Below are 15,724 nucleotides of genomic sequence, written 5' to 3' on the forward strand. Positions count from 1 at the left end.
TCCCATGAGACAAGGTGAGGGGCTTCAGATGGTGGATGATGACACTTTCCCTCCCTCCCTCAACAGGGCTGGCCTACTGCAGACACCTGTCCACAGTGAGGACCCACCTATCAGCCCTGGTCAATCACATGATCGTGTCTCCAGACTTGCCCTGCGATGCTGGACAGGGACTGACAGCCAGGATCTGGGAGCAGTACCTTCACGACAGCACAGTAAGGCTTAGCCGGGCTTGGTCTGCAGTGATGCAGAGGCTGCAGGGGGGTCATCTTATTATCTGAGAAATAAGCCCACCTGCTTGTGGGGACTTGAGCTGACGTGCTTGGATTCTGCATATGCAAATTGGAGTTCCCCTTCTCCTTGAGAGTTCCAAGACCTACAGCTCACTTCTGCCCATCAGTGTGGAGATTGAATGGGAGGTAAAACATATGCTCACCTGGAAGGAGTAAAGAACAAATCAGTCTGTAGCATTTATTATTAAGCATCAGCTGGGATGGGCACGGTGGCTCACGCCTGTAATCCCAGCACTTTGGGAGGCTGAGGAGGGTGGATCACTTGAGGTCAGGAGTTCAAGACCAGCCTGGCAAACACGGTGAAACCCCATCTCTACTAAAAATAGAAAAATTAGCTTGCCATTGTGGTTGAGTACACCTAAGACTAAAGTGAAATAGGCTTTTAATATCGGAATGTGAATAGGTGAGGGGGAAGAGGCCCCAGGGCCCTTCAGGGCAGCCTTCCAACACCATCACTTCCCACAGCGCATGTACAGTTAGGACCTGCTGGCCCCACAGCTTGACTAATTGTAACTGCAAAACCTTTGCCTGAAAATGAAATTTTAAAAAGAAAACAGACAAACTCAACCCCACCATACATTACATACCTGTTAAAGTCATCCTAGTGTGTACAAAAGATATTAGTGTATGAGGTAGCAGCTAGAATTGTTCACTTTGGATTAATTTGCTTCAGATAATTTTTTTTTTTTTTGAGATGGAGTTTTGCTCTTGTTGCCCAGGCTGGAGTGCAATGGCATGATCTAGGCTCACCACAACCTCCGCCTCCTGGGTTCAGGCAATTCTCCTGCCTCAGCCTCCAAGTAGCTGGGATTACAGGCATGCGCCACCATGCCTGGCCAATTTTGTATTTTAAGTAGAGACGGGGTTTCTCCATGTTGGTCAGGCTGGTCTCAAACTCCCAACCTCAGGTGGTCTGCCCGCCTCAGCCTCCCAAAGTGCTGGGATTACAGGCGTGAGCCACTGCGCCCAGCCAAGAAATTTTTCTAGAGCTAAGTCAAGATTAATAATTGCAAGATAATATTTTCAAACAAGCATAAGGCAAAAATGGGCTTAAAATTAATTAAAATATTAATTCATTATAGCCTGCCCTTTCTCTTTTTACATAAACGGACTCATACTACATAGTTGTACAACTTATTTTTTTTTTCGATTAGCAATACACATCGAGCACCTTTTTTTTTTTTTTTTTTTTTTTTTTGAGATGGAGTCTAGCTCTGTAGCCCAGGCTGGAGTGCAGTGGCACAATCTCGGCTCACTGCAAGCTCCACTTCCCGGGTTCAAGCGATTCTTCTGCTTCAGCCTCCCAAGTAGTTGGGCACCACTGCGCCCAGCTAATTTTTGTATTTTTAGAGATGAGGTTTCACCATGTTGGCCAGGCTGGTCTGGAACTCCTGACCTCGGTCTCCCAAAGTGCTGGGATTACAGGCGTGAGCCACCACGCCCAGCTGAACACCTTTTTATGTGGGTCCCCATAGATGTATCCCTCACTCTTTTACATCTCTGTGTTGCGTACCCATGTAGGGACGCATGCTCACCCGTGTAGGGACGCATGTTCACCTAGTTGGAGAGTTACCTGAGTTTGGGTTTTTCATATGATGCCATGACAGATATCCAAGTACCTGTGACTTTCCTTATTCACGCCAGGATATCTGAGGGCTAGGTCCAAGAAGCAGGACTGCTGGACCACGGAAGTAGATCATAGAAGTAGATCATGCCTCCAAGTAGATCATGGAAGTAGATCATAATGATACAGTTAGGGTGTTGCCAATTAGTATTCTAGAAGGACAGGTGCACAGAAGTTGAGGAATATTGGTGAGAAGATAGCTCAGGGTGGCCAGGCACAGTGGCTCACACCTGTAATCCCAGCACTTTGGGAGGCCAAGGAGGGCGGATCACCTGAGATCAGGAGTCCGAGACCACCCTGGGGTCAGGAGTTCGAGACCAGCCTGGCCAACTTGGTGAAACCCCGTCTCTACTAAAAATACAAAAATTAGCTGGATGTGGTGGCAAGCACTGGTAATCCCAGCTACTCGGGAGGCTGAGGCAGGAGAATCACTTGAAACTGGGAGGCGGAGGTTGCAGTGAGCCAAGATCACACCACTGCACTACAGCCTGGGTGACAGAACGCTCTGTCTCAAAAAAAAGAGAAGAAGATAGCTCAGGGTGGCTGGGTGCAGTGGCTCACGCCTGTAATCCCAGCACTTTGGGAGGCCAAGGTGGGCAGATCACTGGAAGTCAGGAGTTCAAGACCAATCTGGCCAACATGGTGAAACCCCATCCCTACTAAAACCACCCCCTGGTTTTCTGTTGACCAAACTCTTTGCTCCTCCCCACACACCACAGAGTTATGAGGAGCAGGAGCTGCTGCGCCTCATCTACTACGGGGGCATCCAGCCTGAGATCCGCAAGGCCGTGTGGCCCTTCCTCCTGGGCCACTACCAGTTCGGGATGACGGAAACAGAAAGGAAAGAGGTCGGTTACCTGCCATGGGCACTGGGGTCTTTGGCAACAAAAGGAGCCAGATACTGTGGGGCTGGGGAGCTCTGGTTTCACGCTGGACCAAGGAAGGGGAGGGAGATACGGGGAAGATGGGAACCTGAAGGCGGCGCTGTCCAATAGAAACACAACGCAAGCCACATAGGCAATTTTTACGTTTTTAAATTTTGGACTAAGTGTAGATTATGCAGTTGTAAGAAATGAATGTGGAGAACTATGTGCATCTTTTACCGAATTTTTTTCTGATGGTAATATCTTGCAAAACTGTAAGGTAGTAAAATATCGGAACCGGGAGATTGACATGGTATAATATACTCATCTTAATCAGACTTTCCTAGTTTTACTTGTACTCATTTGGGTGTGTGTGTGTGTTTTCTCTGCAGTTTTCTCACATGTGTAGATCTGTGTCCATCACCACGGCCAACATACAGTACATTTTTAATGCTATAAGGACCCCCACGTTGTCCTTTTATAGCCAGACTCACCTCCCCCATACCCACACCCTGGCCCTAATTCCTGGCAACCACTAATCATATGTTCTTCATTTCTATAATTTCGTCATTTCAAGAATGTTATATAAATGGAATGATACAGTGTGTAATGTTTTGGGATTGACTTTTTTTCACTCAGCATAAAACCTCATCCAAGTTGTTGAGAGTATCAAGAGTTGATTCCTTTTGATGGCTGAGTAGTATTCCATGATGTGGCTGTAGCACCTGTTGCTAGACAGCTGAGTTGTTTCTGGTTTTTTGGCTGTTACAAATCAAGCTGTAATGAACATTCGTGTACAGTTTTTGTATGAGCATAACTTGTCATTTATCTGGGATAAATGAGTAAGAATGTAATTGCTGGGTCATATAGTAGTCGCATGTTCAGTTTTATATGAAACTGGCAAACTTTCACAGTAGCACATGCCTTGAGTCCCAGCAAGAGGTTCGCTTGAGCTCATGAGTTCAGGTGCAGCCTGGGCAACATCGGGAGACCGTGTCTCTAAGGGGAGAAGATAAACTACCCCACTTCTGCAGTGACTGTACCATTTTCTGTGTCCACCAGCAAAATATGAGTGATCCACATTTGCATCTTCACCAGAGTTTTGTCTTGTCACTATTTTTTATTTCAGCCACCTGACATGGATAATTGATATTTCATTGTTTTAATTTGCATTTCCTAAACGGCTAATGAAGTTGAAGGTCTTTTCATGTGTTTATTTGCCATTCTGTATCTTCTCTGGTGAAATGTCTGCTAACGTCTTTTGTCCACCTTCTAATTGTATTGTATTGTTTGTTTTTCCTGTGGAGTTGGAGAGTCCTTTATATACTCTGATAACAGTCCTTTATTCAGATATGTGATTGGCAAATATTTCCTCCAAGTCTATAACTTTTCATCTTGTAAGCAGGGTTTTCTGCAAAACAAATTTTTAAATTTTTAATGAAACTCAGTTTATCAATTTTTCCTTTTATGAATTGTGCTTTTGGTGTCAAGTCTAAGAAAATTTTGCCTAGCCCTAGGTCCTGAAGATCTTCTCCTATGATTTATCCTAAAAATTTTCTATTTTACATTTGACATAAAATCTTTTGAGTTTTTTTTTTTTATATACAGTGTGTCATTTAGGTCAAAGTTCATTTTTCGCTTTTTGGTGTTCAATTGCTCCAGCATCATTTGTTGAAAAGATGTCCTTCCCCCATTGAATTGCTCTTGCACTGTTAAAAAACAGCTGGGGCTGGGCACGGTGGCTCACGTCTATAATCCCAGCACTTTGGGAGGCCGAGGCGGGTGGATCACCTGAGGTCAGGAGTTCAAGACCAGCCTGACCAACATAGCAAAATCCTGTCTCTACTAAAAATACAAAACAAAAACAAAAACAAAAATCATCTGGGCATGGTGGCGGGTGCCTGTAGTCCCAGCTGCTCAGGAGGCTGAGGCAGGAGAATCACTTGAACCTGGGAAGTAGAGGTTGCAGTGAGCCGAAGTCACGCCACTGCACTCCAGCATGGGCAATAGAGCAAGACTCCATCTCCAAAAAACAAAACAACAACAAAAAGACAGTTGGGAACATACTTGTAGGTCTGTTTCTGGGTTCTTCTGTTCCGGTGATCTATCAATCTGTCCTTCTGCCAGTACCACTCTGTCTTGATTATTGTAACACGTGTAATTTTAAATGTTTTCATAGTCACCTTTTTTTTTTTTTTTTTTTGAGACAGAGTGTCTGTCTGTCAGAGTCTTGGTCTGTCGCCCAGGCTACAGTGCAGTGGTACAATCTCAGCTTACTACAACCTCCACCTCCCGGGTTCAAGTGATTCTCCTGCCTCAGCTTCCCCAGTAGCTGGGACTACAGGCACCCGACACCACGCCAAGCTACTTTTTGTATTTTTAGTAGAGACGGGGTTTCACCATGTTGGCCAGGCTGGTCCTAAACTGCTGACCTCGTGATCCGCCTGCCTCGGCCTCCCAAAGTGCTGGGATTACAGGCGTGAGCCACCATGCCCAGCCCTCATAGTCACATTTTAAAAGTAAAAAGAAACAGATGCAATTCATATTTTTGAGCTTTTTATTTTGAAATATAAATGGTCCCCAACTTCCAACGGTTGGTCTTACAATTTTTTGACTTCATGATGGCTTTATCACGTTATTAAATGTATTTCTTTTTTTTTTTTGAGGCAGAGTCTCACTCTGTCGCCCAGGCTGCAGTGCAGTGGTGTGATCTTGGCTCACTGCAACCTCCGTCTCCCAGGCTTAAGCAATTACCCTGCCTGGGCCTCCCAAGTAGCTGGGATTATAGGCATGTGCCACCACATCTGGCTAATTTTCGTATTTTTAGTAGAGACAAGGTTTCATCATGTTGGATTATAGGCGTGAGCCACCGGGCCTGGCCTTAAATGGATTTTTTTTTTTTTTGAGATAGAGTCTTGCTGTGTCGCCTAGGCTGGAATGCAGTGGTGCAATCTCGGCTCACTGCAAGCTCTGCCTGCCGGGTTCACGCCGTTCTCCTGCCTCAGCCTCCCAAATAGCTGGGACTACAGGTGCCCGCCACCATGCCCGGCTAATTTTTTGTATTTTTAGTAGAGACGAGGTTTCACCATGTTGGCCGGGCTGGTCTTGAACTCCTGACCTCAAGTGATCCACCCACTTCGGCCTCCCAAAGTGCTGGGATTATAGGCGTGAGCCACCGGGTCTGGACTTAAATGGATTTTTTTTTTTTTTGAGACGGAGTCTTGCTCTGTCGCCCAGGCTGGAGTGCAGTGGCGCGATCTCGGCTCACTGCAAGCTCTGCCTGCCGGGTTCACGCCATTCTCCTGCCTCAGCCTCCCAAGTAGCTGGGACTGCAGGCGCCTGCCACCACGTCTGGCTAATTTTTTGTATTTTTAGCAGAGACAGGGTTTTACCATGTTAGATAGGATGGTCTCGATCTCCTGACCTCGTGATCCGCCCGCCTTGGCCTCCCAAAGTGCTGGGATTACAGGCATGAGCCACCGTGCCCAGCCTTAAATGGACTTTTGACTTAAGATATTTTCAACTTATGATGCATTTATTGGGACATAACTCCATCGTAAGTCGAGAAGCATTTGTAATTATAAGTTCACAAGAAGCTGCAAAAGTAAGAGGTCCCAGGTACCCATCACCCAGCTTTACCCAGTGGTAACAGTTTATGTAACTAAAGTACACTGTCAAAACCAGAGTGTTAACACTGACACAATACAACTAGCTAGACTACAGGCCTTACTAGGATTTCACCAGATTTTGCATCTGCTTGTATATGTTTTTTTATTATTATTATTATTTTGAGATGGAGTCTCACTCTGTTGCCCAGGCTGGAGTGCAGTGGTGCGATCTCAGCTCACTGCAACCTCCGCCTCCTGGGTTCAAGCGATTCTCCTGCCTCAGCCTCCCAAGTAGCTGGGACTACAGGCACCTGCCACCACGTCTGGCTAATTTTTTTTGTATTTTTAGTAGAGGCGGGGTTTCACTAGGTTGGCCAGGCTGGTCTTGAACTCCTGACTTTGTGATCTGCCCGCCTCGGACTTCCAAAGTCCTGGGATTACAGGCGTGAGCCAACTACCCCCAGCCTAAAATCTGGTGGTATTTTACACTCTATGTTCGCGTATCACTTGTACTATTATTTATTTAACATTTGATTTAAATTGACTTGCTTAAGATTTATACAACTTATTTTAAAAGATATTTTCTATCCCTGCCATAAACAAGAAGCCAGTGTAACTTGTCGTGAATAGAAGGAAACTATAAAAATAGAGTGAGATTAAATGGTGTAATTCTGTTCTAACTAGATGTTATAGCCTGCCTAAGGCCTGCCGTCTCTTTGTTAAAAAGGGAGATTATGTTTGGGAGGCCAAGGCAAGAGGATTGCTTGAGGCCAGGAGTTCAAGACCAGCCTGAGCAACATAGCGTGACTCCCATCTCTACAAAAAATTTAAAAACTAGCTGGGCATGGTAGCGTGTGCTTATAGTCCTAGCTACTCAGGAGGCTGAGATGGGAGGATTGCTTGAGCCCAAGAGTTGGAGGCTGCAGCGAGCTATGATTGTGCCACTGCATTTCAGCCTGGGTGACAAAGTAAGACCCTGTCTAAAAAAATATAAAGGATGGAGGGGAGATTACAAAGTATCGAGAAGTGTGGGAAGCATAGGAGCACCAGACTGGCCCTTTCTCCCTGGGGTAATCAGAAAAGTTGAAGGAGAGGAGAAAGCAGAAAGTTTCTGTAGTTCTGTATTATAAGGACCCATGCTAGTGAAATGTCTGAAGTTCATCTCAGTACTAGTGTGAGGCCCCTCCACACTTCACCCATGCCTGGTGGCTTCCTGGGGAGTCAGTAACTGACAACTCTGATGTACAGAGCCCCGTGTTCAGAGCTGGGGATGCAGAAGCACATTAGGTGAGGTCCTTCCCAGTTTCATGGGGGTTGTGGTGGTCACTGGTGGGACTGAGGCAACCCTGAGGGCTGCAGGAGCATATGGGAAGCACCTAAGACGGGCAGGGGTGAAGGCAGTCAGAGAAGACTCCTGGAGGAGCTGGTTGTTCCTAAATTCTCAGAAGGAATTACTTTTCAGGCCAAGAGGGTGAAGAAGGGAAGAGAAGACAGCACAGGCAGAGGTCTGGAGGGGAGACCAGCATGGTGTGGTGTGTGTGTCCGCATGGGTTTAGGGAGAGGCAGGAAGGGCATGGTGGGTGTGAGTTGCTGAGACATGAAGGAGTAGGACGGTGGAGGCAGCAGTGAGAGGGGAGGCTGGAGAGGAAACAAGGATCACGACTGCTAAGTGGTGCATGGATCGGGGGGGCGGGGTGGTCAGGCTGCAACAGAGACCTGGATGGAGGCTGCTGGGGCCATGCATCTAGTTGAAAGTGGTGTAACCCTGGCCTAGGATGGCAGTGGGAATTGGGAGGTGGGCAGGGCTTGGAGGAGTCTCAGGGAGGTGGGCAGGAGGGAGTGGCTCAGGCGAGGCCCCTGGGCAGGATGGACCCTCGGTCCCCCTCCCGAAGTCCTGAGTAGCCATAGGAGAGGGTCGAGCTCCCCACCCTCTCTTTTCCCATCCTGGCTCTCCTTACCTAGATCAGCCAATCCGTCCCCGTGGTGCCCAGAGGTCTGGCAGACGCAGAGCCTGTTACCTGGGCTGTGTTACTCAGGGACAATGGAAGCTCCCCACCTCTTTGCTGAATCCCACAAGGAAAAAGCTGGAAATATGTGGCCCTTCTGTAAGGCCATTGCTGTAAGGAAAGGAAGCGGGTTGGTTTTATTTGTATTGTATCATCAGCACTTGTAGCCCATGTGGGGTACATGGGAGGCCCTCAGGTCATGCGTTGATTGAGTGGATGGGTGGGGGAAGGTCAGCATCTTGCTCATCTTGTATTCCATATGGCTAGTTTGGTGCCTGGTATGTAATAGGTACTTATCAAATTGAGTGAGTGAATGAATGGATGAATGAATGAGGAAAGAGAGAGGGAAGGTAGTAAAAAAGAAAGAAACAGTCTTCTCACTTTTGGCCGGGCGCAGTGGCTCACACCTGTAATCCCAGCACTTTGGGAGGCTGAGGCGGGCGGATCACGAGGTCAAGAGATCAAGACCATCCTGGCCAACAAGGTGAAACCCCCGTCTCTACTAAAAAAAAAAAAAAAAATACAAAAATTAGCTGGGCGTGGTGGCGCACGCCTGTAGTCCCAGCTACTCAGGAGGCTGAGGCAGGAGAATCGCTTGAACCCGGGAGGCTGCAGTGAGTCAAGATTGTGCTACAGCGCTCCAGCCTGGTGACAGAGCAATACTCTGTCAAGAAAGAAAGGAAGGAAGGGGGGCGGGGAGGGAAAGAAAAATAGAAACAGTCTTCTCACTTTTGTATCCCCAGGGCCTATGTACTATCTAGCACATAGTAAGGACTCAATGAATAGTTGAAATTTATATATGTATGCATGAATGAATAAAGGAAGGAGGGAAATAAAGGAAGAAGTAGCCTTGCTCCCTTTGTGTCTTCAGAGCCTAACCAATGCTAGGCATAGCATAGTAGGTGCTCAGTTAATATCTGCTGGATGTTAACTGCATGAATGTTGGATGGATCAGAGCCACTCTCTTTCACGTTGGTCTGGCCCTCCCCAGGCGCCCCTTTGTTGACACCTCGGGTGACATTGCATCTGCCCTGGCAGGTGGATGAGCAGATTCATGCCTGCTACGCACAGACCATGGCTGAGTGGCTGGGCTGCGAGGCGATCGTGCGGCAGAGGGAGCGGGAGTCCCATGCAGCCGCCCTGGCCAAATGCTCATCCGGGGCCAGCTTGGACAGCCACCTGCACCGGATGTTGCACAGGGACTCAACCATCAGCAACGAGGTGATGGGCGGCTGGCCTCGGGGAGCGCGGGGGCTGGGGAAGGTCAGGGTCCGCTTCATTGGGCTGTTCTAAGAGTGGTGAAGACTGGGTGTCTGGGGCCTGGTGACAGTCTCAGCCCTGGCTTTTTCTTTAAGAGTGTGGGGTGACTTTGGAATCAGACCTGAATTCAAACTCTAGTCCCACCATTTAGTAGTTCTGGGGTTCCCTACCAGTACCTTTTCTTCTGGGCCTCAGTTTTCTGCATCTGTAAAATGGGAATAATCAGGTGTAGAGGAGGTTTGTGTACAGTTCAAACAAGACAATGTATATAAAGTGCCTGGCACACTGCCTGACTTTCATTGATTCAACAAATGCTTATTGAGTATTTACTATGTGCAGGTACTATCAGGAATATCCTGGGATATCAGGAATGTTCCAGTGACCCAGACAGACTGGTCTGTCCTCCCAGAACTTCCAGTTTAATAGCCCAAAGTAGGATCTCAGTAAAAAGTAGGATCTCACCACCCTTGACTGAGGGTGGTGGCTCACGCCTGTAATCCCAGTACTTTGGGAGGCCAAGACGGGTGGATCACCTGAGGTCTTGAGTTCAAGACCAGCCTTGGCCAACATGGTGAAACCCCATCTCTGCTAAAAATACAAAAATTAGCCGAGCGCCTGTAATCCCAGCTACTTGGGAGGCCGAGGCAGGAGAATCAGTTAAACCCGGGAGGCGAAAGTTGCAGCGAGCCGAGATTGCATCACTGCACTCCAGCCTGGGCAACAAGAGCGAAACTCCCTCTCAAAAAAAAGTTAATTTTCTTCAGCAGTGATGATATCAGTCATCAATTGCCACAATAACAGTGTGTAACAAACAACCACCAAAAATCAATGACTTCCAACAGTCAGCGTTTATTTTTGCTCACAACTCTGGGTCAGCTGGGAAGTTCTGTTCTTAACTGGGCTAGGCGAGGCTTATTCTGGCACCAGCTGTCCGTAACTGGTCAACTAAAACATTTGTTTATCTTGGTTGGGCTCTCGTATTTGTCTGGGGTGACTCAGCTGTGCTCCACGTGCCTCACTGCCCAGCAAGTTAACCTGGACGTGCTCTCACGGTGAAAGCAGATGCCACAGAGAGAAAGCGGAAATGCACAAGGGCGTTCTAAGCCTCTGCTGAGTCAAGTTTGTTAACATCCCATTGACAAAAGCAAGCCACATGGCCAAGCCTAGTGTCAGAGTAGGCAAGGACTATGAGGTTATAGGGCAGAAGCATGTATACAGGGATCATGGAAAAAAAAAAAAGTGGAGCCATTAATAGAACCAGTTACTCTGTGAGTTGAACTGAAATATTGGCCACAAGTCTCAATTACAGAGCAGTTAAAGGTGGGGTGCTCTAGTTGCAGAGGTGAGAGGTGGGAACCCAGAGGTCAAAGTGGTCTCTGAAGAGGCTCCAGGAAGCAGGGAGTGGTGCCCCCCTTTCATTTTACAGCTAGGAAACTGATGCTCTGAGAGAGTACTTGTGCAAGTTAGGAATAGAGATGAAACTAGACTTCCTGGCTCCCAGCCCAGCAGTCCTTCCTGCTCTGGGCCAGGGTGCAGCCTCACCCTCCCTCCCTCCTGCTCTTTCTTCTCTCAGTCCTCCCAGAGCTGCAGTTCGGGCCGCCAGAACATCCGCCTGCACAGCGACTCCAGCAGCAGCACACAGGTGACCTTGTGGAGGCCTCGCCCCCTCCCACCCACTCCTCTCCCTTCCGCCTGGGGTCATGGGGGTTGGGTGTCCGTCATCTGTAGGTCACTTTTTGCTTTATTTGTTTTAGCTTTTTATATTAGCATTAAACATTGTTTTTTTTTTTTTTAGTAATGCAAGAAATATATGGATCTATCACCCCTGCAAAAAACTAAAACATTGTAGAGAAAGTCAAAGTCTGCTTTGATCGTCCTTAATCTCTGCCTGCCCTCCCTTGAAATAACACCACTATCATCAGTTTGCTGTGTTTCTTTCAAAACCTTCTGTATGCATATACATACACAGAAATATATAATCTATAGCAATGTTTGGTAGTTGTTTTTTAAATGTGTACATAAATGCCATCATATATGTTGTTCAACAACTTTCCATTTCAATCGGTTAAAAGAGATAACTCAATCTCACTCCGTTTTTAAAGAAAAAAGCTGGCTGGGCATGGTAGTTCACACTTGTAATCCCAGCACTTTGGGAGGCCAAGGTAGGCAGATAGCTTAAGCCCAGGAGCTTAAACCCAGTCTGGGCAACATGGCAAAACCCTGTCTCTACAAAAAATACGAAAAAAAATCAGTTGGGCATGGTGGTGCGTGCCTGTAGTCCCAGCTACTCCGGAGGCTAAGGTGGGAGAATCACCAGGGCCCAGGAGGTTGAGGCTGCAGTGAGCCATGATCACGCCACTGCACTCCAGCCTGGGTGACAGAGTGAAACCCTGTCTCACACACACGCACACACAAAGCCAAGTGCAAAAACATGCATAGTGTGTTGTCACCTTTTGTGTAAGAAGAGGCAATATTAATATCTGTATATATTTGCCTCCATTTTTGAGAATGGTATGAGGAGAAACCAGAAACGAATCAGAATGATTACCGAGAGAGGAGGGGGCAGAGACAGAAGCTACATTTCCTTGAATATGCCTTGCCTCCTAATTTTGATTTTGGAGTAAAAAAAAAAAAACTCTGGTTTTGACTCTGAAGCTAAGTAAACTTTTTACATAATTAAAATCAATTGAATCAAAAAGAAGTTTTTGAAAACACAGAAACACATGAAACTAACCATAAATCAAGTTGGTGACATAACCACACAGGGAAGAAATATTTCAGGTGACTTTGGAACATGATCTTTAACTGTGTACCCTTGATATGATCCAAGAACACAAAGAATCACAAAAAAATCTCTAAAATGTATTCTGGAGATTTTTTTCATAGTATTTCATGTATATCTAACTTTAAAAATTGATTCATAATAGTCAACCACATGGGTGTAAAAGTAACAGGGTTTTTTTATTTTTTGTTTTTTGTTTTTTGTTTTTTTTGCCTTTTCCGTGTGTTAACTAATTTTTTGAATGAGAAAAATTATGTATACATGAGGCTGGGCATGGTGGCTCATGCCTGTAATCCCAGCACTTTGGGAGGCCGAGGCAGGTGAATGACCTGAGATCAGCAGTTCGAGACCAGCCTGGCCAGCATGGTGAAACCCTGACTCTACTAAAAATACAAAAACTAGCTGGGCATGGTGGCACATGCCTGTAATCCAAGCTACTTGGGAGGCTGAGGCAGGAGAATTGCTTGAACCCGGGAGGCAGAGGTTGCGGTGAGCCAAGATCGTGCCACTTCACTCCAGCCTGGGCAACAGAGCGAGACTCTATCTTAAATAAATACATACATACATAAAAATAAAATTATGTACACATGGTAAAAGTCTATATGATGAAAAGTTATTGTCTCCCCTTATTTTGATTCCCTAGTACCCCCTTCTCAGAGTCAACTGCAGGCGGGGCGCGGTGGCTCACGCCTGTAATCACAGCACTCTGGGAGGCCGAGGTGGGCAGATCATCTGAGGTCAGGAGTTCGAGACCAGCCTGGCCAACATGGTGAAACCCCATCTCTACTAAAAATGCAAAAATCAGCCAGGCGTGATGGCGAGTGCCTGTAATCCCAGCTACTCGGGAGGCTGAAGCAGGAGAATCACTTGATCCCGGGAGGTGGAGGTTGCAGTGAGCCAAGATTGTGCCACCGCACTCCAGCCTGGGCAACAAGAGAGAAACTCCATCTCAGAAAACAAGACCAGAGTCAACTGCAGTACTTTTTTGTCTCTTTGTGGATTATTTTATGCATACACAAGCACATAGATCGCTTTTTTATTGCTGTTTGAGACAGAGTCTCACTCCCATCACCCAGGCTGGAGTGCAGTGGCATGATGGTCACAGCTCACTGAAGCCTTGACTCCCCAGGCTCGGGTGATTCTCCCACCTCAGCCCCCAAAGTAGCTGAGACCACATGTGTGTGCCGCCATACCAGGCTAGTTTTTTGTATTTTTTGCAGAGACCAGGTTTCACCCTGTTGCCCAGGCTGGTGTCGAACTCTTGGGTTCAAGCAGTCCACCTGCCTTGGCCTCCCAAAGTTCTGGGATTACAGGCGTGAGCCACCATGCCCAGCCTAGATCACTTTCTTATTTGTCACAAATGGGAGCGTATATTACACCTTGTTTTGCCTCGTTCTTTTCACTGACTGTATGGTATTCCACTGCATGCGTGATCCATATTTAAGCCGATCACCTGTTGTTGGACGTTTAGGTCGCTGATGTAAGTAATGCTGCAGTCGACATGCCGGTCCATCTGTTTTTGTGCACCTTGTCCTCAGGTGTTTGAGTCTGTGGATGAGGTGGAGCAGGCGGAGGCTGAAGGCAGATTGGAGGAGAAACAGCCCAAGATCCCCAATGGGAACCTAGTGAACGGCACTTGTTCCCCAGACTCGGGTCATCCTTCCTCCCATAACTTCTCCTCGGGCCTCTCAGAGCACTCAGAGCCCAGTCTGAGCACAGAAGACAGTGTCTTGGACGCCCAGCGGAACACCCCCCCGGTGCTGCGACCTAGGGATGGCAGCGTGGATGACAGGCAGAGCAGCGAGGCCACCACATCTCAGGATGAGGCTCCCCGGGAGGAGCTGGCCGTGCAGGACAGCCTGGAGAGCGACCTCCTGGCCAACGAGAGCATGGACGAGTTCATGTCCATCACGGGCAGCCTGGACGTGGCCCTGCCTGAAAAGGACGATGTTGTGATGGAGGGCTGGAGGAGCAGCGAGACAGAGAAACATGGCCAGGCGGACAGTGAGGACAACCTCTCGGAGGAGCCTGAGATGGAAAGTCTCTTCCCTGCCCTGGCTTCTCTGGCTGTGACTACTTCTGCCAACGAGGTGTCCCCTGTGTCTTCCAGCGGCGTCACCTACTCTGTAAGTCACCAGGACCCTCCGTTCCGTTTCCTTCTTTCCAGCTGCAGGAGGGTGGGATGTACTACAAGCCTGTTATCCAGAATGACCCCGGAGTCAGACCTCTGGTTCGTTGCATTTTTTTCCGTCATGGAGGATTCACTGTAGAAACCCATTTGGGAGAGAAGATAACGTAGCATTTAAAAAGGGGGGCTGGGCACTGTGGCTCACACCTGTAATCCCAGCACTTTGGGAGGCCGAGGCAGGTGGATCACGAAGTCAGAAGATCGAGACCATCCTGGCTAACATGGTGAAACCCTGTCTCTACTAAAAGTACAAAAAATTAGCCGGGTGTGGTGGCAGGCACCTGTAGTACCAGCTACTTGGGAGGCTGAGGCAAGAGAATGGCGTGAACCCGGGAGGCAGAGCTTGCAGTGAGCCGAGATCGCACCACTGCATTCCAGCCTGGACAACAGAGCAAGACTCCGTCTCAAAAAAAAAAAAACCGTGTACAGTGTTATAATATTTTATGCATCTACTGTAAATGTCACTGCTTGCATTATTTTAAGAGTAATATGTAAGCCATGTAGTAAACTGTCCTAATTTTTGTCTTTCCTGTAAAAAAAATTTGTTTTTCCTAGATGTGTTTTCATTTTCCTGTTTTTTCTTAGTTTGCTGCATATTTAAAGTCAGTTCACCCCCAGAAGTCTTTGCCACTTTCCTAAATCTCTTTTCAAACATTTAGACATATCATGTTTTTCATTTGTTCTGTGTGTCCAAGGACTTCTCCCCAAAAGCCTACTGACGCCCTCCACTCCACTGCACCTGATGTGTCATTATCATTCACGATCTTCCTCGTCCTGATCTTGAGCTTCCTTTTGTGTCACTCATGTTTTCCTCTTTCTTAGTCTACTCTCTTATTTAGATGAAGCACATACCTCAGTGGCTTCCACATTTTTTGCTTTTCTTTTTTTTTTTTTTTAATTGAGACAGGGTCTCACTCTGTCACCTAGGCTGGAGCGCAGTGGCGCAATCTCGGCTCACTGCAACCTCTGCACCCCGAATTCATGCCATTCTCTTTCCTCAGCCTCCCAAGTAGCAGGACGACAGGCGCCCGCCACCACGCCCGGCTAATTTTTTGTGTTTTTAGTAGAGATAGGGTTTCACCGGGTTGGCCAGGATGGTCTCG

The 15,724-nt window shown here is 47.4% G+C and overlaps 1 protein-coding gene across 4 annotated transcripts in view; it reads left to right on the plus strand.

The window, feature by feature from the left end:
* Nucleotides 1–15,724, plus strand: part of SGSM1 (small G protein signaling modulator 1) — a 120,967-nt gene that overhangs the window by 78,875 nt on the left and 26,368 nt on the right. For 3 of the 4 annotated variants that reach the window (XM_055375346.2, XM_031005503.3, XM_031005502.3), the window contains 5 exons: nucleotides 67–212; nucleotides 2,634–2,762; nucleotides 9,430–9,612; nucleotides 11,225–11,293; nucleotides 13,972–14,559. In XM_055375346.2, the coding sequence (XP_055231321.1) occupies nucleotides 67–212; nucleotides 2,634–2,762; nucleotides 9,430–9,612; nucleotides 11,225–11,293; nucleotides 13,972–14,559 (1,115 nt within the window). The remainder of the gene's footprint in view (nucleotides 1–66; nucleotides 213–2,633; nucleotides 2,763–9,429; nucleotides 9,613–11,224; nucleotides 11,294–13,971; nucleotides 14,560–15,724) is intronic. The other variant, XM_063704768.1, reaches the window with a different exon arrangement.

Source organism: Gorilla gorilla, chromosome 23 (assembly GCF_029281585.2).
Source record: "Gorilla gorilla gorilla isolate KB3781 chromosome 23, NHGRI_mGorGor1-v2.1_pri, whole genome shotgun sequence".
NCBI classification, from domain to species: Eukaryota; Metazoa; Chordata; class Mammalia; order Primates; family Hominidae; genus Gorilla; species Gorilla gorilla.